General features: G+C 42.2%; 1 protein-coding gene and 1 non-coding gene across 10 annotated transcripts in view; both read left to right on the plus strand.

Moving 5' to 3' along the window:
- LOC120729474 (eukaryotic translation initiation factor 4 gamma 1-like) overlaps nt 1-19,275 on the plus strand; it is a 37,882-nt gene extending 18,607 nt beyond the window's left edge. For 5 of the 9 annotated variants that reach the window (XM_040025070.1, XM_040025100.1, XM_040025109.1 and 2 more), the window contains 24 exons: nt 496-635; nt 3,838-3,930; nt 4,368-4,452; nt 5,447-6,448; nt 6,589-6,677; nt 6,900-7,092; nt 7,207-7,340; nt 7,457-8,080; nt 9,650-9,796; nt 9,934-10,170; nt 10,287-10,391; nt 12,084-12,410; nt 12,509-12,620; nt 12,723-12,834; nt 12,946-13,187; nt 14,476-14,603; nt 14,931-15,103; nt 15,395-15,520; nt 15,626-15,707; nt 15,837-15,935; nt 16,546-16,680; nt 16,881-16,959; nt 17,368-17,508; nt 17,669-19,275. In XM_040025070.1, coding sequence (XP_039881004.1) covers nt 496-635; nt 3,838-3,930; nt 4,368-4,452; nt 5,447-6,448; nt 6,589-6,677; nt 6,900-7,092; nt 7,207-7,340; nt 7,457-8,080; nt 9,650-9,796; nt 9,934-10,170; nt 10,287-10,391; nt 12,084-12,410; nt 12,509-12,620; nt 12,723-12,834; nt 12,946-13,187; nt 14,476-14,603; nt 14,931-15,103; nt 15,395-15,520; nt 15,626-15,707; nt 15,837-15,935; nt 16,546-16,680; nt 16,881-16,959; nt 17,368-17,508; nt 17,669-17,850 — 4,787 coding nt within the window. In that variant the 3' untranslated portion in view covers nt 17,851-19,275. Of the gene's footprint in view, nt 1-495; nt 636-661; nt 3,149-3,837; nt 3,931-4,367; nt 4,453-5,446; nt 6,449-6,588; nt 6,678-6,899; nt 7,093-7,206; nt 7,341-7,456; nt 8,081-9,649; nt 9,797-9,933; nt 10,171-10,286; nt 10,392-12,083; nt 12,411-12,508; nt 12,621-12,722; nt 12,835-12,945; nt 13,188-14,475; nt 14,604-14,930; nt 15,104-15,394; nt 15,521-15,625; nt 15,708-15,836; nt 15,936-16,545; nt 16,681-16,880; nt 16,960-17,367; nt 17,509-17,668 lie in introns of those variants that run through there. The other 4 variants (XM_040025117.1, XM_040025144.1, XM_040025089.1 and 1 more) reach the window with 3 other exon arrangements.
- On the plus strand, nt 9,497-9,571 carry LOC120730008. Its single transcript, XR_005695035.1, has one exon. It is a non-coding gene; the product is annotated as a small nucleolar RNA SNORD66 (small nucleolar RNA).
- Nucleotides 19,276-19,882: the final 607 nt, after the last annotated feature.

A 19,882-nucleotide genomic window follows, 5' to 3' on the forward strand; every position in this document is an offset into this window, starting at 1 on the left:
GACGTTCTCATCACACATCGTGTGACACCACTAACTAGCTAATCAGTGGCATGCAGTCTGACGTCACATTTTTTAGATCACGTCAGATCACTTAGAACCCCGGCCGAGTAGGTACTAAAAAGTACCTGGTACCAGGTACTACCACCTAATTGGTGTTTCAGAAATCACAAAAAAAGTCAAGGCAAGGCGAGCAAGGAGGTACTAGGGGAAAAGGGCTACAAGTTCAGTTAAATTGGTCAACACAATCAGCCTGAGGTAGCTTTAAAACATTCATGTTTAAACATTCATACTTAAACTGAAGTGAGCAAACTCACTCTTGACACTAATTAAAATGAATCTGAAATGAAAGCAAAAATTAAAACTATCTGAAAATATACAAAAAATTATCTGGTAACCAGAAGCAAGGTATTTATTTAAGTGGTATGTGTTTTAAGTTGATGTGTTTATGTTAAGTCAATATGACTTGGTTTACATTCTTCTGTCTGTGATTCACAGCAGGGGCCTACTACCCTGCACAGCCACAGTTCACCCCCTCGGTCCAGGCAGGACCTGTGATTATGAATCCTGCACCTCAACAACCACAGCCACCCCCTCAGCCTGCCCAGCACATCCCTACCAAACGGGAACGCAAACAGGTACAGTCAGCATTCCTAATTCAAAAATGTGCCACACTTCAAACTCTCTGTGCTGCTTTGAGATGCATGTGATACAGGATATGTGTTTTACCTGCTTATGACTTGTGTGTATCCTCAATTACATTTGCTTTTATGCAAAATCACCACGTCTCTCTAGACAGACTTAACATAATCTTAAATAATCATATGTTATTAGCAAAGAACAATCCTTGGAAGTTATCAAAGAGGAGACACTATATAAAAAAGTGAACACAGCACTCAAACAATCCTGACAAGAAAATTATGAATGATTTCTGAAATGCTGAAGAGGGAGGTGGTCACACCGACGATCTTGTTGTTGCAGCTGGTCACATGTTCACAGTAGACATTCATGACCGTCTGATTTATGTTATCATCATACTAAAAACTACATATTACTTAAAAAAAACAGCCACAACTTTATAGCTGTGCAGTATAATGATTTTAGGTTTTGCATATGACATCCAACAAAATTTTTTGGGTATCACATATAAAAATAGATATTATTAACTGTAGATATTATGCTCAGTTACGGACACGGACGAGTGTCTGCGCAGTCAAAAAAACAAGCAGGTACTTAGACGTCTACTCAGACCCTCACACATGCGATGATATCATTTAAATCACTGGGACCCGAACAGACCCATGTATAATCCCTGCTTTAAAGACATGGGAACTTAACCATGTGCTAAAGTTATTGAAAGCTTCATATTCATCATTACCAATGAAGGTCCTTGATAATGAAGGTGGTGTCTTGCAACTGGATTTGAGATGAGTAAAAAATGTTGTTGCCCTTTTGATTTCATATTATATTATTATATTAGAAGTATTGGTCAGCTAAAGTGTATTATTGCAGCTTTTGCACGATTTATAGATGGATAATTTATGGTCACTGGAGACATATTGTAGCATTATGAGCAAGTATGTGTGTCATTGTAATCCAGTTTCAACACAATGCAATGGGATACAGAAACATCCTTGTTGCTTCTTATGATTAAGGCTTGAATTGGGACACTGAATTCAATTTACTGATTGAAAAAGATATTAATAAACTTGTCTTCAACTTCTTATTTTGTATAGCTGAGCTGCTGTACAATGTATTCCCTGATTTAACAGAATGTCTAGTGTTCCCCCTGTGCTCTAATATGGCCCTCGCCTGGTATGTGGTAGCTCTCTGTGAACTCAAGCCCCTCTTGTGTCACCATCCTTTTACATCTGAGACATCTGCAGTAATGCTTACATATGACTGAACAGTGTAACCTGCTGCTTTTCTCAGTCTGAAAAGTGAGTGATCCACTGTACGTGATCTATGAGACACACAAAATGTGAAGCTCTGGTTGCAAGATGATAAATGTCATTGGTGATATCACACAAAATATCTGCTTGTAATTACATTACATTGTGCTTTGGCTGTTAATATAAAGGGGTGGGGTTTGTGTGTGTGCGCATGTGCACACTACAAGACTTGCATTCCTTGAGTTTTGGGAGTGATGTGCTTTAAAGGAGCACCAAGAGATTTGGTGTCTTGTTCAGGGCACATTGACAGAAATTAGGTTCTACTGTGAACGGATAAAGGCAGCTTCACACAGAGGTAGTGGTGTGTATGTGTCTGGGTTTGTAGCTTTTTAAAGTGTTTGTTGCTAGTGGTCTCTCCGTCCAAAAATCGGATACCAGCTGACTTGCAACAACTAAATGCCATTTTTTTTCTCTACTCCCCTGTTTGTGTGCTCTCACTATCACCCCACGTCAAAGAGAGTGTTCAGCGGGGTGGGGGGTAGAGGACATGTCAGCACATAGCTCAGCTCCACGTGGCCACCAGTCTCCTCCCCCGTTTGAGCCGGAAGGGCTAAACAGTCAGCCTTCCTCTGCTGCTGTGGCACCCCACCCCCCCTTCCTGCTCCAATTCTACATTTTCTTTTCTGCTCTCAAAAGTCAGAAAAAAGTCCAACTTGAACAGAGTGTGCAGGATGACTGAACAGCGAGAGAGAGGGATTGAGGAAACGGGGAGTTTCTTATGGTAACCCTTGTTCATTTGACAACTTTTTGTTCCTGGAAACCCTCCCATTCTCCCTGCCATTGCCCCTCCTTCACACTCTGGCCCCTTTAACTGTTTGTTAGTTTCTGTGGGCGGGGGTTTGCACATTCCAATACCAAAGCGTTACAAGGCCAGTTGCTTTATCCTTTTTTTCCTCTTCTGTTTAGCATATGCGAAACGGTCAAGTCGTGAGCCAGCGTACTGAGAGTCAGGCCCAGCCCTGCTCTGTCTTCCGTATAGCTCTTCTGTCTCGTGCTGGATTTCTATTGTGGGAGCTAAGTTGAGAAGGAGCTACTTGTTATCCACCCACTGTCCTGTTTTTTTTTTTTTGGTTTTTTTTTGGTGGGGGTTTAAAGTCCAGCCCTAAGCCAGCCAGATCTGTTACTCCAGCCCTCGGATGATAGAGGCCCACTGGGGTTTGTAGCACTCTGGGAGAGGAGTTGCAAGCAGGCTGAATCAGGTAAAGGTCAGCATGGTTGAGCTAATACTATCAAAAGTAGGTCAGAGTGCAAAAGTGTTACAAACGGTTTAATCCTTTTCTAGGAATGGCCTGTGTCACTGAAGTTAGCAGCATTTGGACTCCTGAATTGATTGTTACTTTGTGTGACTGAGAAAACACGTGTTTGTAACATATAAGAAGAGTGCAGTGTGTACACAGGAATGCATTCTGTTGTCAGATCTGATTGTGTTTTGCCTTCATGTGAGCAGGCTTTTTCAACAACAACGGCTTAAAGCAGCAGTGGAATTTTGTTTCGCTGTTTAGCTTCAAGTTGGCTTAATTTAATTCACGCTCAGTCAGACAGCTTTTCTGGTGACTCAGAGGCTGAAGCACATTCAGTTGGGCAGCAGAGGAATTTGCATGGTGGTTAGAGTTTGGATTTTGTGTGCCTCAGTGAAGAAATATAGCTTTCATTCAATGAGGCAAGCTAGTGAATAAGAGCTAAAGGGAGGACTGTGAAAAAAGACGAATGTAGGCACTACACCATGGGAAGCAGGTTTTTTCCCCCTGCCTTTATTCTTCATTTGAAGTTAGTTTCACCTAAAGTGTTGTCTGTGTTATTTACCTGCTGTCCCTTACCCTCATCTTTTGTTCTTTTTACTTACACCAGTACTTACACCAGTAGCTCATCTACTTTCTTTCCTCCACAGATCAGAATAAGAGACCCAAACCAAGGAGGTCGAGACATCACAGAAGAGATTATGTCAGGGGGCCGTAGTGGCTCCACCCCAACCCCACCTCAGGTGAGCCACATTCTTAACTAACAGTACTCAGGAGAGCGGCCATACAAGCACACTCTTCGCTTTTTATAAACTCATACACTTGAAAGTGACATTACCTGACAACTACTGCTTTCTGGGGTCCATATTAAAATATAGAAAAAATACTTTCTGCTTTATTTAACTTAAGATTAAATAAAACAGAAAGGACTAGAATTGACTCACATGCTCTGTCCATATGTTACTGCTTGGAAAGAATGCTGATTGCCATTTCCAATGTGATACACTACAATCTGTCAAAATTAAACTGACTGGCACTTTGACACGTGGCTTTTAAAACCAGCTGGGATTTTAGCCTGTTTTTTCTTTTCCTTTTTACCCCCCATAGTCAAATGGGGAGAAAAAAGTGTTAACCTCAATTGTAAGCTCACCTTTCAGTTTGTGTGTATGTCTCCCACCAGACATCTGGATCAGAAAGTACGTCATTGACCCAGGCCAACGGTGAGAGTGTCCCAGCTGCTACTACACCAGCACTGGTTAGACCAGGTGAGTGGCACATGCAGAGTCTTGAACACAGTCGATACATATTTTACTTACTACAAATTTTATATAACTGTTATTTGTATGCATCCTGCTTAGCCGTTTGTACTTTCATAACCATTCTTTACTTTGAATAGGTCTTAAATTCACCTATAAAATGAAATGATTCCAGTTAATGTTTTCATCTTGTGATTACTTAATTGTTAAGATTGACTTCTACCGGTAAACAGCAATAACTGTTTAAAGAAGCTAGGAGAAAGGAAAGATAGAGCCTGTGCTATGTATGACATAATGTTTCTTTACTTGAACAAGATATCCAAAGTAACTGGGGACCAAACTTGATTCATGAAAGAAGCCATCTATGTGGGTATAAGGCATGTTAAATCACAGCCTGTGGGCATAAGTAGTTCTTAGTTGAAACACATTTCATTTTCACTGTTCAGTTGTTTGTACATATTTTAGTCTGTGTGAGCAGCTACATCGAGGAGCCCTGTGGTGAACAAAAAGTATCTTGGTGAATCTTGAGCAGTCAGCATCGCATGTGCTGGGTTTTTTTGTCTTTTCTTTAAAACAGAACTTTTTTTTTTTGTAATTTTCCCACCTAAGGTTAAGTAGGGTTATCTGTATGGAAGTGCACACAACTGCTATCAAGCACCACTTTCAAAATAAGAGTGATGAGAATTTTCCTAGTAAATCCATGCTGCTTGGTGCCATTCTCTCTGCTGGATTTAAACATAGTTAAAATAAGTTGTTAACATCCCTGAGTGGCTCGCCCAAGTGTAGGAAAACAGGGAAGCTGGTTTATTTTGGGAAGGGGGTTGAATGAGGTGTAGATATATAACATAAAAACCTTTATTATCCTCACAAAGGTGACCCGTGGCTGTGGATGAATATCGGTTTATAGGTTTTCAGAAACGATGTATTCAGTGTTGATTGTAAAACCGTGAATGTGGACTGTATAACTGTGTCATTTTTTTTTTTCTGACTTTTGACCCTCCAGATGACAGAAGGAAACCTACACCTCCACCTGTGGCAAAGACCCCTGAACTTCACAAAGGCGACTCCATCCCTACAGAGGCTAAAACCTCTGATACGAACACTAAGACCCCGTTACCTGCTCCTCTGTCAGAAGCTGAGAACACGCCTATTAACACTATTTCTGCACTTGCACCGAGCCCTCCTGTTCCAGATGTGATGGATGCGCCTCCATCTCACAAGGAACCTACACCCCCTCCCCAGTCAGCACCTGAGATACCTGCCTATCCTGCACCCCTTCCTGATCCTGTCCCCACCTCTGCTGCACTGAACAAAGTTGACAATAAAGCACCAGAGGCGAAAGAGGAGGTGGCAAAGGAAGAGGAGACTAAAGCAGAAGAGAATGTGACGTCAGTAGACACACCCCAAACTCCTCCTTCCTCCACTAATGGTGTGCCCGCGTTGGAACCTGAAAGGCTATCGGTCACGTTACCACCAAGTCACCTAGAGGACCCTCTGGAGTCTCCAATTGCACAGCCTGAGGAGCTCCGACTACCCAACGGGCTGCCGCTCCCAGCCCCTCAAGACCCCGAAGCGCCTGCCGTCAACACAGCTGAACGTGACGACAGCCCCATAGCTGAACCAGATGTCAGTCAGCAGCCGATAATACAGACATCTGCAAACGTCGCTCAGGCAGGACTATATCTAGAAGCCATACCTCCACCTGTTAAACATTCAACCCCTGCACCCTGTGCTCAAGAAGCGGAACCACCTCAGGCTGCACCTGCCCAGCCTGAGGTTCCAGAAACTGTTCCTGCAGCCACTCTGGATGTTAAGGAAGACACTCCAGTGCCCCAGTCTAGCACCAAGGAAGAGACTTCTTCTCCTACAGAGACAGTTTCAATAGCTGACAACACCCCAGAAAAGGTGCCCACTCCTCCCCCTCCTACAGCAGAGGAGAGGGAAGACACTCCTCCTCCTCCCCCACAGACGGTCACCTCTGCTCCTGTAGAAACTACTATGCAAGGTTAGTCACTTCCCCAAGTTTGATTTATTTTAGTCATTTGTTTCTGCTTTCTACAAACTGAGAATTGAGTCATCCTTAGATTTTCTGTCAGATGCCGTATTTTTGAGCTCATCTGAGGCTGCCTGTCTTTCTTTCTCTAGCTGCTGTGTCTGTGCCAAAGAAAAAAAGAAAAATGAAGGATCTAAACAAAAAGGAGGCTGTGGGAGACCTCCTGGATGCCTTTAAGGAGGTATCTGATCGATGATGTATTTGTTCATTCATTCTCATACTTTTCTTGCCTGTTGTAACTAATCTGAAATTACTCCATACCCACTGAAGCTGAAAAAGAAACTAGTCATCAACCCTTTCCAGGGACATAAGACGAACTGCAGTTGCTGATTTCTACTGTAATGTCTTAATGAAGCTCATATTTATGAGCTTCCTAAATTCCAAACTGATTTTTCTGACTAAGCAGCAAAAGGTGGTTGCACCAGAGCCTGAGCCAGTCCCAGCACCAGAGCCCCAGCCCCCTGCCACTGCTCCTCCTGCCCAAGAGGAGGCAGACTTAACCTGGGAGGACAAGGAGGACAAGCTGGATGCTGAGAATATTCAGCCGGATCCTCCCAAGCCGACTGCCACTGACAAGAAGTATCAGTACAAAGAGGGTGGGTGTCTGAAACTTGACAGAATTTATTCATTGAGTGGTCTACCTTCCTCCTCTCATATGTTGTGAAATGTCTTTTAACAAGAAGACATCTTCTGTTTTCTGTTTGTTTCAGAACAATGGATGCCAATAAACACAGAAGAGAAGAAGAAATATGACCGTGAGTTTCTTCTGGGATTCCAGTTCATCTCAGCCAGTATGAACAAACCTGAGGGCCTACCAGCCATCAGTGATGTTGTCCTGGACAAGGTGCAAAGACTTACCCTAAAGTCTAGTCTAAGTGAAATAAGACTAAAAAAACATGTCTAGATCACATAGTAGTGGAAATTGTAATTAAGTTCCCATCCTGCTTTCTGTCTTTTCAGGCTAATAAAACACCTCTGCGACAACTCGACCCCAGTCGCCTTCCAGGAATGAACTGCGGCCCTGACTTCACGCCCTCCTTTGCCAACCTTGGCAGGCCCAGCATGGGAGGAGGAAGCAGAGGACCAGTGAGTTCAATTTTTCTTTGTGTAACCGAGCACTTTCCAATTGAATTATTACTTCAATTAAATCATGTTTTGATGTTTCCCTTACAGTCTCCGGGTATGGGCATGGGGATTGGCGGACCACGTCGCTCTCAACAAATGCCGAGGAAAGAACTGAGGAAAATCATCAGCAGCATGCCACTCAGTGATGAGGTGCAGCTGAACAAAGCAGAGAAGGCGTGGAAGTCTTCAGTGAAGAAAAGCCCTCGCAGCCGTGGGGCAGAGGAGGTAGACGAGAGTGAACCAGAGCAGATCAAGACCCAGGAGCTGTTTAAACGGGTGCGCAGCATCCTCAATAAACTGACCCCCCAAAAGTTTCAGCAGCTCATGAAACAAGTAACAGAACTGACCATTGACACAGAAGAGCGGTTGAAAGGAGTCATAGACCTCACCTTTGAAAAGGCCATCTCTGAACCAGACTTCTCTGTGGCCTATGCCAACATGTGCCGCTGCCTTATGGGGGTAAGTGATGACTCACCCAATATAGATGCTTGAATATTTACAATGGAAGTGTTGTTGTTTAGATGTTTAACTTATGCAGCAGAGTGGGGGTGGGCGGTATAAGCAGTATACGGTAGAAACGATATGAATTTGGCCAACGGTAGAGATTTTGCCTGTAGCACTCTACCGGGAGATTTGTCGATATGTCAAGTCTGTATCATATTGTTGTGTGATTGATGGATAAACGGTAAATGAAGAGAAAGTAATACATGCTTTACCAAACACAGAACACAAAATCACTTTTAAGCTTATTCACACACAGCTATGAGTGATTAACGTGACATAGCAGAACATAGATATTAGCTAAACATTTAAAATGGTATCAGCTGACTGCAGGTTTCTCCAACCTTCACAAACCGTGCATTTGCATAGTGACTGAAACTAGCACCACTGAGTAACAAAAGGCCTTGAGGTCAGTTTCACGATCATTAATATGCAAATTGTCAAGATTAATGGCCATGAGTACCATTCACAGAGAGTTGGGGAGTGGCTGCAATGCAGTCGAGCAATTTGTGGTCCTTTTGTGATTCTAGTGTTGAAAAGGTGCTATACAAATAAAATGTTACCTACTTACTTGCAATCACAGCATAGTAACATGGTGAAAGATGTACTCTTACAGAGTCATTATGCTCACTTTGCGCTACCTGCTGTGCCTAGTTTGACATCACATCCTTTGTCGCACGCAACAATCTTGCCGGCACTTTGGCTGGTCATGCACCTCTCGATTTTGTAACTTAGCGCGGTGTGCTACAGCCGCATCTGTACAGTGTCCGGTCGGTTTTTGCCACCATTTTAATTATTTTCCAGCACCGGAGCTCAGACATTTACAGATACACCAAGGGAGACCTTGGGACTGTTTGAAAACTTGAGGCTTTGTTGAAAGAACTTTGCAGAATAACACTCAGCAACGTCTTTGGTTCCCGTTTTGACTTTTCTCCTCTAATATCAGCACTTATGTGCCAGTGCAGCAGTGGCTTCCTGTGCCTTATTGAAATAAATAGAAGTGACTGTGAGACAATGTTTAAGCAGTGAGCGAAGCGACCATTGCTGTGGGTCTTGGGGGTATTGTAGGGCACCATTTTTTTTTTTTTTTTTAAATTGAACTTCTGAAGTGAGAGAACTCTGTACTGTATATTTTTTATATGTATAAGTGTGTGTGTGTGTGCGCGCGCATGTATATATTTTTTTTGTTGTTGTTGTTGTTTTAAATAACATTGTTCGATCTGAAATGTAGTTGTTGGCAATGCAGGAAGCCCGAACTCCACCGCAAAAGTGACATCATGGTTTGTAATAGATTGACACTGGGGTTGGCAGATGCAACAATGCTTTTGCAGTGGTGTCAATCCTCGTACTGCTAGTTTACAAATGTCTTTGAGTCTCCAGTGATGAACTCAAATTAGTGCCACGTGTCTGGGCCACTGATCTAAGTGATGGGATTGAGGGACTGAGGAGCCACTGCAACACTGAGCTTGCACCCTGTCTTCTTTTGCCATTTACTTAACTTGTGTTTTCTTTCTCTGCTTTTTTCAGCTTAGAGTCGAAATTCCAGATAAACCAGGAGCCACTGTAAATTTTCGCAAGCTGCTGCTAAATCGATGCCAGAAGGAGTTTGAGAAGGATAAGGATGATGATGAGATTTTCGAGAAGAAGCAGAAAGAGCTGGAAGCTGCATCTGGGGTATGTATGCTGCATTGTGAAGTATTATTTGCACAAAGGAAGTCATGTGTCAAGTCAATAGTTAAACATCTGAAAGGTTTCTGAGATCCATCTAACTGTACTTGTTTTGAATGCCTTTTTTTGTGTTTGTTTCCCAGGAGGAGGAGAAGCAGCGGCTCCTTGAGGAGTTAGAAGAGGCTAAGGACAAGGCCAGGAGGAGGTCTCTAGGCAATATCAAGTTCATTGGTGAGCTGTTCAAGCTGAAAATGCTCACAGAGGTCATCATGCACGACTGCATTGTCAAGCTGCTCAAAAACCATGACGAGGAGTCTCTGGAGTGCCTGTGCAGACTATTGTCCACCATTGGCAAGGACCTTGACTTTGAGAAGGCCAAGGTACAAAACACACACATGTTGGAGACAGATGACCGAGATGCATACAACCCAAGATTCTATAATTTTGACTGATAAACACACAATGCACTTAACCTAACTATTGTGTCCCACTTCAGCCTCGTATGGACCAATACTTCAATCAGATGGAGAAAATAATAAAGGAGAGGAAGACCACCTCCAGGATCCGTTTCATGTTGCAGGATGTGCTGGACCTTCGACGGGTAAATAACAAAGTCGCATATGGACTCAATGAGCTGTTTGCTTATATAATTTGGAGCTTAAGCCTTTTCCCCCAACTAAATCTCTCTGGTTGTAGATTCGTTGTTTTAAAAAAAATGCTTATTTATAAATGTTATGATTTGAGTAGACCAAAAATAAGATCTAGCTTTTTAAAGCCTGACCCACTATGCAACACTTGAGATTTTATAGGCACTTTTATTAAATCAGATAAAATGATAGAAAATGCGATTTCATATATCATATTTAAATCTGTTGGGTTCCCAATTAGGAGCTGCTGCATGTTTCAGGAAACTAACAGTTCAAAATAACCATTTTTTTCCACTCAGTTGTGGGAAATCTGTAGCATGTGGTTGTGATCAGAAAGAAAACTAAAGTCATTCAAATCAGTATTGGTTTACGTTTGCACTCTTATACAGAACATTTCAGTAGCTTTACATGCTGTCAGACTGTCTTTGTGATGAGGAAATGAAGATTTTACACTCCACCAGACACTGACAAAAGCAGTAACTTTATCTGGGAAAACTCAGGTGTTTACTTAGTGCTGCCTTCATTGCCTGCTTACTTTGTAATTGTGTGTTGTTGTTTTGTTTGGTTCTTGTTAGCATAAATTCATTAAAACGCAAAATTCACACAAATTTGGCAGCAATTTCTCTTCAGCTTTAAAGAAACCACTTTTTTTTTTAACATTCTGGGGGCTCACTCAATGATCACTTGTGCTGTCATACAAGGACTTTAGACATCAACTTAGTAGGGTGTGTGTGTGTGTGTGTGTGTGTTGAGGACTATGTTTTCACTAAGGTGATTATATTTCTGTGAATTGTGCAATCGTGTTAATGCGATGAGTTTTACGCATAACTCATCCATTATTGTTGCATATGGTCTGTGACCCTGCATGGTGCTGTCCACAGCCCAGAGACACCCATACTGGTCCTTCAGCTCTGGCCAGTGTGAGGCTCATACATGGGCTAAGAAAACAAGTCTTCTTCAGCTCATTAATGCAGGGCAGCTCCTAAACACAGAGCTACTCTGTGCCATTGGCTGAGACAACAAACAGCAGCATGTTCATTCATCCATTCATCTTCTCTCAATTGAAGTAACAGGATTTGAGTGATCCTATGCTATGTCATCATGTGTGCCTCATAATTTTCCTGTCACCCCTTCCCCCCCCAATTTTTCTCAATTACGTGCAACTTTCTGAAGCCAGTTAAGTCTGGTGGTATTGAAGCTTCTTTCTTTTGAAGGAATGTTGCAGTCCTTTAGTTAGGCTTCCAGTCCCTCCCACAACGTCCTAAAAAACCTGCTGTTTTCAGTGTTTTTCAAGCTGGAATCTGCTGCTCTGTGTCAGTGTAGTGGCCCAGTTTAATTGGAGCACATACTGCATGTTTTATTTCCTTTCAAGACAAAAACAGAAACGCGACTGGAATGATTATCTCACTCTCTCTCTCGCTGTCTTGTTCTGTGAACACTGTAGTTATAAAGGTCACTGATTTAGAGACACTCATCAAAATGACAAGGGTACATAAGCTCTGCTTTGTGTTCATTCATACAATGGTGACATGGACAGAAAAAGAATACATTTTCAAAGTCATCCTCGTTTTTTTTTTTTTTTTTTGTGTGTGTTTGTTGTTGTTTCCCCCCATCATTCTCACAATTCTGTCTTGTACTTGTTCCAGAATAACTGGGTGCCCCGGCGAGGCGATCAGGGTCCCAAGACCATCGACCAGATCCACAAAGAGGCTGAGCTGGAGGAACACAGGGAGCAGATGAAGGTGCAGCAAGCCCTCATCTCTAAGAAGGAATCCAGTGGAGGCTCAGGAGGCAGGATGGGTGGAGGCCGTCGGGGCCCTCACTCTCCAGGTCGTCGAGGCCCTCATTCTCCAGGCCGTAGGGGAACCCACTCCCCAGGGCGTGGTGCCTCTCCCCAGGATGACGGCTGGAACACAGTGCCCATCTCTAAAAACAGACCTATTGACACCTCTCGCCTTAGCAAAATCACTAAGGTAAGAGAGGGAGGGGGTTTCTTCTCACACACAATGTGAGCACATTTTGACAATCAATTGAAAATATCAGACTTCTAATGACAGCTTTTTCTTCTCAGACTCCTGTTCTTGACTTCAACAATCAGCTGCTTGCCCCAGGAGGTAAAGGCACATGGGGCAGCTGGGGTAAGGGCAGTAGCGGTGGCACAAGTGCCAAGCCTGCAGATTCTGGTAGGTTTTTTCCACAAATGTGTTTATATATCAAAGAATTATCTATTTGTGGTAATCAGAACTGAAGTTTAATTTGTATTGTGTGCCTGTTTTAATCCCCAGGCTCAGAGACGGGTAGCCGACCAGCCACCAGCACGCTCAACAGGTTCTCAGCCCTGCAGCAGCCTTTGTCCTCAGGCTCTTCAGTAGACACAGATAAGAGAATTCCTCAGAGGTGAGCAAAGGGACACAATTCTCATTACCAGCTCAAACCTTTCAGTATTCATAGTGTGAGTGTGTAGAGATGTATTTTACAATTGTACGACTTCTTGTCTGAACTCTACAGAAACAGCTTGAGTCGAGAACGAAGTGATCGCTTCGACCGCTCAGATCGTGGCAGCGACCGCTTCGAGCGACGAGACGACCGTGATCGAAACCAGCTCCAGGTCACTAAACGCAGTTTCAGTCGGGAGAAGGAGGAGCGGAGTCGGGACAGAGAGCAGCGTGGCCCTGCTGATCCAGTCCGCCGTGTGGCGAGCATGACGGATGACCGAGACAGCAGAGAACGGGCCAGAAGCAGAGAGAATGGTAGCCTGCCTGAGATAACTTAAGCATTATAATATTAAATATTTAAAACTTAAATTAAAAAATATTTCACAATACTAAATAAAGAAATCAGACAGCAGGAGACCAGACTTGAAAAAAATAGCCCTTTTCAGATACCTGGGCTCATCATCACACCATTATAAACTTCTTTCTGCAAAAGTTAGGGGTCCATGCCCCTAGATTAACATTTTTTTTTATGAATGAAAAAATGACATCCATGATGTAGTTAGTGTTTCTAGAGATGTTGTTTGCAGGACATGTACAGAGTACTCATAGCTCTGGGTATGAGCACAGTGGCCTTCATTTACTAATATGTGCGTGTAAACGTTCTTATTTATGACATGGGCCAATTTTGCTCTTACCGCCATGCATATGTTAGTGAAGCAGACTCGCTCTAAATTAACCAGAAAAGCATTGTTGCTTCTGCCAACCAAAAACAGTAATCACTTGCACCACTGAGGCAAAAAAGAAGGAGATAGTCAGACTGGAGAAACTTAAAAAAAGCAGTTGGGTCCAAGGAGGAAGCCAGCAAGTGTTTCCATGGGAGTGATAACAGTTTAAAAATAAAGTCTGAAATAATGACGTTTTTCAATATTGTTTCTTCTGAGAAACTCGCTATGGGTCAAGTTTTTAAAAAGTTTGTAATCAAAGTTTATTTGTTTATTTGAGACCACAAGGAAAAGAACAGGTGGAAGATGACGAACAGCACATCTGTCAGCCCAAATGGAAAAAAATTGCTGCAAGGGCAGGGGGGGAAAAAATCCAGATTTCCCAGCATCTGTGGGACAGTGCCAGTAAATTAAACTGCAATTAATGGTATCCAGCTTGCTTGATGTTTTTTATTATGAAATATGAGATCAGTTAAAAAAGGTCTGTTTCAGAGGACGAGATAGATGGTGATGATTTTTTTTTTTTTTTTTTTTTTTTTTTTTGAAATCATACAGAGCTACTGCACTCTAAGAATAACAATCTGCATTTTAAAAGTTGCATAATGACTTCTGCAGCTCTTTTTGTCATCAGTGCACGATTCTCTGAAAGCTTCAAATAATCAATTTTGTTGTTGTTGTTGTTGTTAAGGGGAAAAAATCAATTCCACCCCAAACATAAAAATGTTGGCCGGACTGCTGTGCTCCTCATTATTCAGTTGACTTCAGTTTGAAGATTTACAAGAAGATAACTGTGGAAACAATGTTTCTGTTTGTTTTTTTTCCCTTCATGTAGCTTAAAATCTGATTTGCTGTTCTCTTTCTTTTTGTTGTTCTGTGAACAGCGAAGAGGGAGAAAGCTGCCACCCCTCCACCTCCCCAGACCCCCACCAAGCCTGCCTTGACCGAGGAGGAGTTGGAAAAGAAGTCCACAGCCATCATTGAGGAGTACCTCCATATCAACGACATGAAGGTACACACTGATGCTGCTTTTTAAACACACACACACACACACACAGCAAGGACACCTAAAATTAAATACAAAAAACAACAACTACCTTTTACCTTTGCTTATGTGAAATGTATTCACAAAGTGCTTTTGTGGACCAATTAAAGCACTTTATAATTAATGCTGCTCTAATAGTCTTCTTATTCACAGTGAGGGTTTCAGTGTATTTCCATCATCTAAAGTCTGCATTGTTGACACCTGAACATCTATTTCTTACACTTAAAGCCATGAGAGGATAAAAGAGGAGCTTATGATTCACTGCTGTCTTTCTGTCCTTGTCTGTCCCCACAGGAGGCTCTGCAGTGCGTGCAGGAGATAAATAGCACTCAGCTGCTGTTTGTGTTTGTACGAAACGGGCTGGAGTCAACACTGGAGCGCAGCACAATCGCCAGGGAGCATATGGGCCTGCTGCTGCACCAGCTCATTAAGACCGGCATCCTACCAAAGGAGCAGTACTACAAAGGGTGAGTACAGAACCCCCAGGGAGGTGCTGGGTTAACCGGTAAAGTTTGGACCAGCAGGACTCCACATTACCAGCGGCCCGCAGGGAAACGTCAGGCTTGTGAATATTTTTCAGCATTTCGTGATCTTAAAACCCCCTGTCTGGCCAAAAAGCAGTGAGTTTCCATATGTTGCTACCAGCATGGTGCGATGCTGCTTAATAATTCCATCTACTGAGTCAAGTTGGGCTTGTTCTTGTATTTCTTAACCCTTGAATAATCTTTGATGTCCGTGTACTGTGCTTCTTTTTTCAGGCTTAAGGAAATCCTGGAGGTGGCGGAAGACATGGCGATAGACATCCCCCATATCTGGCTCTACCTGGCTGAGCTAATCACTCCCATGCTTCAAGAGGGAGGCATCCCCATGGGAGAACTTCTCAGGTTTGTTATAGTACTTGCTAAGTCTCTCAACACTTCAGATGAGGAATAAATGGGATATTTCTATTTGTTGATGGTTAATTCATTGGTTGCCTGATGTGTCTTCAGGGATGTCTCAAAGCCTTTGATCCCTCTGGGCAAAGCTGGAGTCCTGCTGGTTCACATCCTCACTTTACTCTGCAAAGGAATGGTAAGAGTTGATCATTATTATGTCATATTGTGTTTTTGAAAAGCTAGCATATATACATAAACTTTTGTCCCAGAAAAAAACAAGATTAAGATCTATTCATGTGTACAAACATCTCTTTCCTCCCATCAGAGCCATAAAAAGGCAGGTACAATGTGGAGGGAGGCAGGCCTGCAGTGGAAGGACTTCCTCCCTGAGGACGTAGACGTCAACAAGTTTGTGACAGAAAAGGTGAGGGTTCACTCACTGCCTTCATCATTAACAGCCTTCTGTCTGTGGTTATCCTCGATGTAATTCAACACTGCGAAGGAAAAAAGCAAGAATCTAAAGCTCAGGTCTTAACTGAGGAGTCTGATTACTAAACATCTGGACGTGACTTTGTGTTCACATAGTTAAAGAAAACCTCCACAGGGTTATCATGCTCCAATTCTTTTAATCTATCTTGAATTAGTGTTACATAATTCTGTTTTTTTGAGCGTATTAAGGATGTCAGCATTGTACATCATACAGATCCAAGTGAGAAAAAAAGTATCTTACCACTGTAATGACAGATGCTGAAGAAATGCAGAAAAATGACCAGAGGTGAAAAGTAATAACTCATCAAATGTTAGGTATCATCATTGTTTATGTGATCTTAAAATACCACACATGGATCTTAAATGAGTTCCATTAATAATAGTAGTATAATAATCTAATCCTCCAGTCCAATATGCAGTGTTACAATCCTCTCATCACATTTAATGTAATGCAGGATAAAAGGAAGAAATATTCTCATAGCATGTGATGTGACAAACGTCGTGAAAAATGACCATGATGCCCCTCTCTCTCTCTCTCTCTGTAGAATGTGGAGTTTACACTGGGCGATGAGTCTGAGAAGGACAAGAAGAAGGAGCTCAGCGCTGCAGATCTGACCAGACAGCTGGACAGACTGATCCAGGACAAGGCTGACAACCAGAGGATCTTTGACTGGATTGAGGTTTGTTTCAGATCCACTCATGTGGGTTCTGACTTTTAGAACCTGAAAATGTGTCATCGTTAGTTTCTCAACAAAGCAACTTTCGTAACCGCAGCACTGACAGAGCTGATTCAGACAGGTCGTCGTATTTTGGATGGTGTTTTCCAGTTTTGTGCACACGTAAATAAACGTGATTTTTTTTTTTTTTTTTTTTTTTGTAGGCCAACCTGGATGAGCAGCAGACCTCCTCCAACATGTTTGTCAGAGCGCTGATGACCTGCATTTGCCAGTCAGCAATTTGTGAGTCATTCTGCACTCTTCACATTAAACACTATTAACACTAGCCTAAGTAGACTAGTAGACTTCCTGGTCCACTTCAGTTCTGATGGGCTTCTTAAGTCCTCTTAACATATTACTGAACTTTGGGACCTTTTACTGCTGAAATCAGTTAAATCATGTGTTACTTAAAGTGAGCCTTTAGTTCCCTCACAGCTGACAGGACTTCATTTAGGTCTCATCTGCTAGGAAATTTTCTTTTGATCTTTTTATTTCATTCCTTTTTTTTAATGTTCTGTTAATTGTCAGTATGTGTGACTTTAGTTGTACTTTTAGGAATGAAAGGGCTGCTACTCAGTGTGTGAAAATAATCCAGGCTAGAGGGTGTAGTCCGAGTGAAATGTGAACATTCTTGAAACTTTTCCTCCACAGGTGAGAATCCCTACAAGGTTGACAGCGAGCAGATCAAACGGAGGGCGAAGCTCCTGCAGAAATACCTGAAGGACGAACAGAAGGAACTACAGGCTCTGTATGCTCTGCAGGCCCTCATGTTGCAGATGGAGCAGCCTGCCAGTAAGTAGCTCATTCAGGCTCAGGTTGTCCTTTGTCACTGCTTTGAAATTCAGATTTCTGCTTCTCTTCATGCTACAACTTAAAAGATTAAGAAAGTGATCAGCATCATTTCCTCATTTCTCACCATTTTCCTCATTTCCTTTCTCTCCTCACTCATCAGATCTGCTGCGAATGTTCTTCGACACACTCTACGATGAAGACGTGATCAAAGAGGAGGCCTTCTACAAGTGGGAGTCCAGCAAAGACCCCGCCGAACAGCAGGGGAAGGGCGTGGCCTTGAAGTCCGTCACTGCCTTCTTCACGTGGCTCCGCGAAGCCGAGGATGAATCCGATAACAGCTAGGGGCTGCTGGGAGAATCGATGAGAGTTCTGGGCAAACCCATGGGGAGAGCGAATGTTCTGTTGATGATTCACAAGAGGCTGAATCAGCAAAATCCTTCTGCATAAACAGAAAAAAAAAATAAAGAAAAAAAACTTCTTCAACTGGGAGAGATTGTATTATGGATCGAACATTCGATCCTTTTTTTTTTTTCTTGTTTGTTTTCAGTTTCTTGTTTTTCTTCTGTGCAACCGAATGTCTTTTTTGAAACAAACACAGGATTAACTAAAGAGATGAATAGATTTGAGAGAGAGAGAGAATGCTGAGAAGAGTTGAAAGCTGTAGGAATGCTCTGATGCTGTTTCCTTCAGTATTTTTATTTTTTGGGTTGTTTTCAGAAAGCTTTTTGTGGCCACGGCAAAACTACTCAAGACATTTTGCTTAAAGACAGAAAATATAACAGAAGACTTTAAAAGGCTGTTCACATCTATATTTTTGATGAATTCACCCTTTATCATGTGGACATGACAGATGTCATGCTACATGTCCGCCGTTTGGATCTACATGACGTGCTTATGTAGAGCTTTTTGTTTCCCTTTTCAAAGTGTTGGATGATTAAGGGTGGTTTGTTTTGTTTTTTTGTTTTTTCTTTTTTGTTTTTTTTGTTTGTTTGTTTTTTTTTTTTGTAAGAAAAATTGAAAACTACAAAGAAAAGAGCCATCTAAGAGACATTTCAGTCATGAGTGAATGCAACGGTTGTGGACTTTCTGAGGACGTTGTCACTGAGGAGAGGGGCAATGAACATTGACCATTTTGCTGCTTGCAGGGGTGGCAGCGATGCTACCCTTTAAAACCCCAGCCCAACTCAATCCCACCACCCCCGACCTCTAATGTGTCTGTTTCACTTGTTTCCTGCGCTTCAAAAACGAACTGTGGACCGAGAGAGGGAGAGCAAGAGCGAGGGATCATGGTTTCACCCTCGTTCAAAGCCGGTTGGTGTTTTTGTTTTTTGTTTTTTTTGAAACTTGAAAAAGTATACAGACAAAAATCCACTTTAATGACAAAGGACTTTTAAGAAAAGTTTAACAGTACGAATCCTAAGGCCTTTCTTTGCTTCCATGAGTGGAAATGCATTTCAGGAGAGTTCTGTAAATATACGATGAATAGTTTTCTTTTAAAGAAAGTATGCTAATGTAACCCCTATTTCCCCTGCTCCTCTGAAACAATGTGGCAGTTTTTCCCCCCGTATTTATATTTTTCTCTCCTCAGCTGGCAGAAGGTGCTTGTGATATCCAACCCCAGTCATTGATTACAGTTTAATTGAAAAATTGTAAATACTTTTCTGCTTTACTTTATTAAAAAAGATATTTAATTAAAGAAAATAATTGCCTCTTTTCACATCCAGAACTGGAAGAGATAATAAAGATGGTTGCAAATAAAAAGGAAAATGCAAATGCTTGTGGTTTTGTGACCGGAGGCGGCAGCAAGGCCGGTGCTGTTTTGCCACTTTGATGAAATGAAATGTAGTGGTTGATGTTTGATTTTTTTTTTTTTTTTTTTTTTTTTTTTAAATAAGTATCTTTCAGGTTAAAAAATAAATCAGAGGGCTTTATTATAGACACTTATCTCCTGAGTTTGAGCTTCATTATGAGACACGAGTCATGAATCAGAAACATGAGAAAACTAAAAACTTTAGAATGAATAGGGTTTTAGCCGGGGGAGGTGGTGGCATGGCCAGGGCTGCTTTCCCGCTTTGATCCTGTGATTGGAACATTCCTCGGTGACTGCAGATTTGTTGACTGTGAGTGTGAATCACCCCAAAGGTGACTGGTGGCCTTTTGGGTGCACTGAACTTGTTATCATTGTTCAAGAAGTCAGTTTGAGGTTTGTGACATGTCATATTATCCTGCTAGAGGCAGCCATCGTTCTGCTCTTCTGCATACCTTGGTTGCATCCATCCGTCCATTTTCTTCCGCCTATTTGATTCTGGACTGCTGGAGCCTATCTCAGCTGTTATAGGGCGAGAGGCAGGGTACACCCTAGACAAGTTGGCAG

Source organism: Simochromis diagramma, unplaced genomic scaffold, assembly GCF_900408965.1.
Source record: "Simochromis diagramma unplaced genomic scaffold, fSimDia1.1 OVJJ01000348.1, whole genome shotgun sequence".
Taxonomy (NCBI): domain Eukaryota; kingdom Metazoa; phylum Chordata; class Actinopteri; order Cichliformes; family Cichlidae; genus Simochromis; species Simochromis diagramma.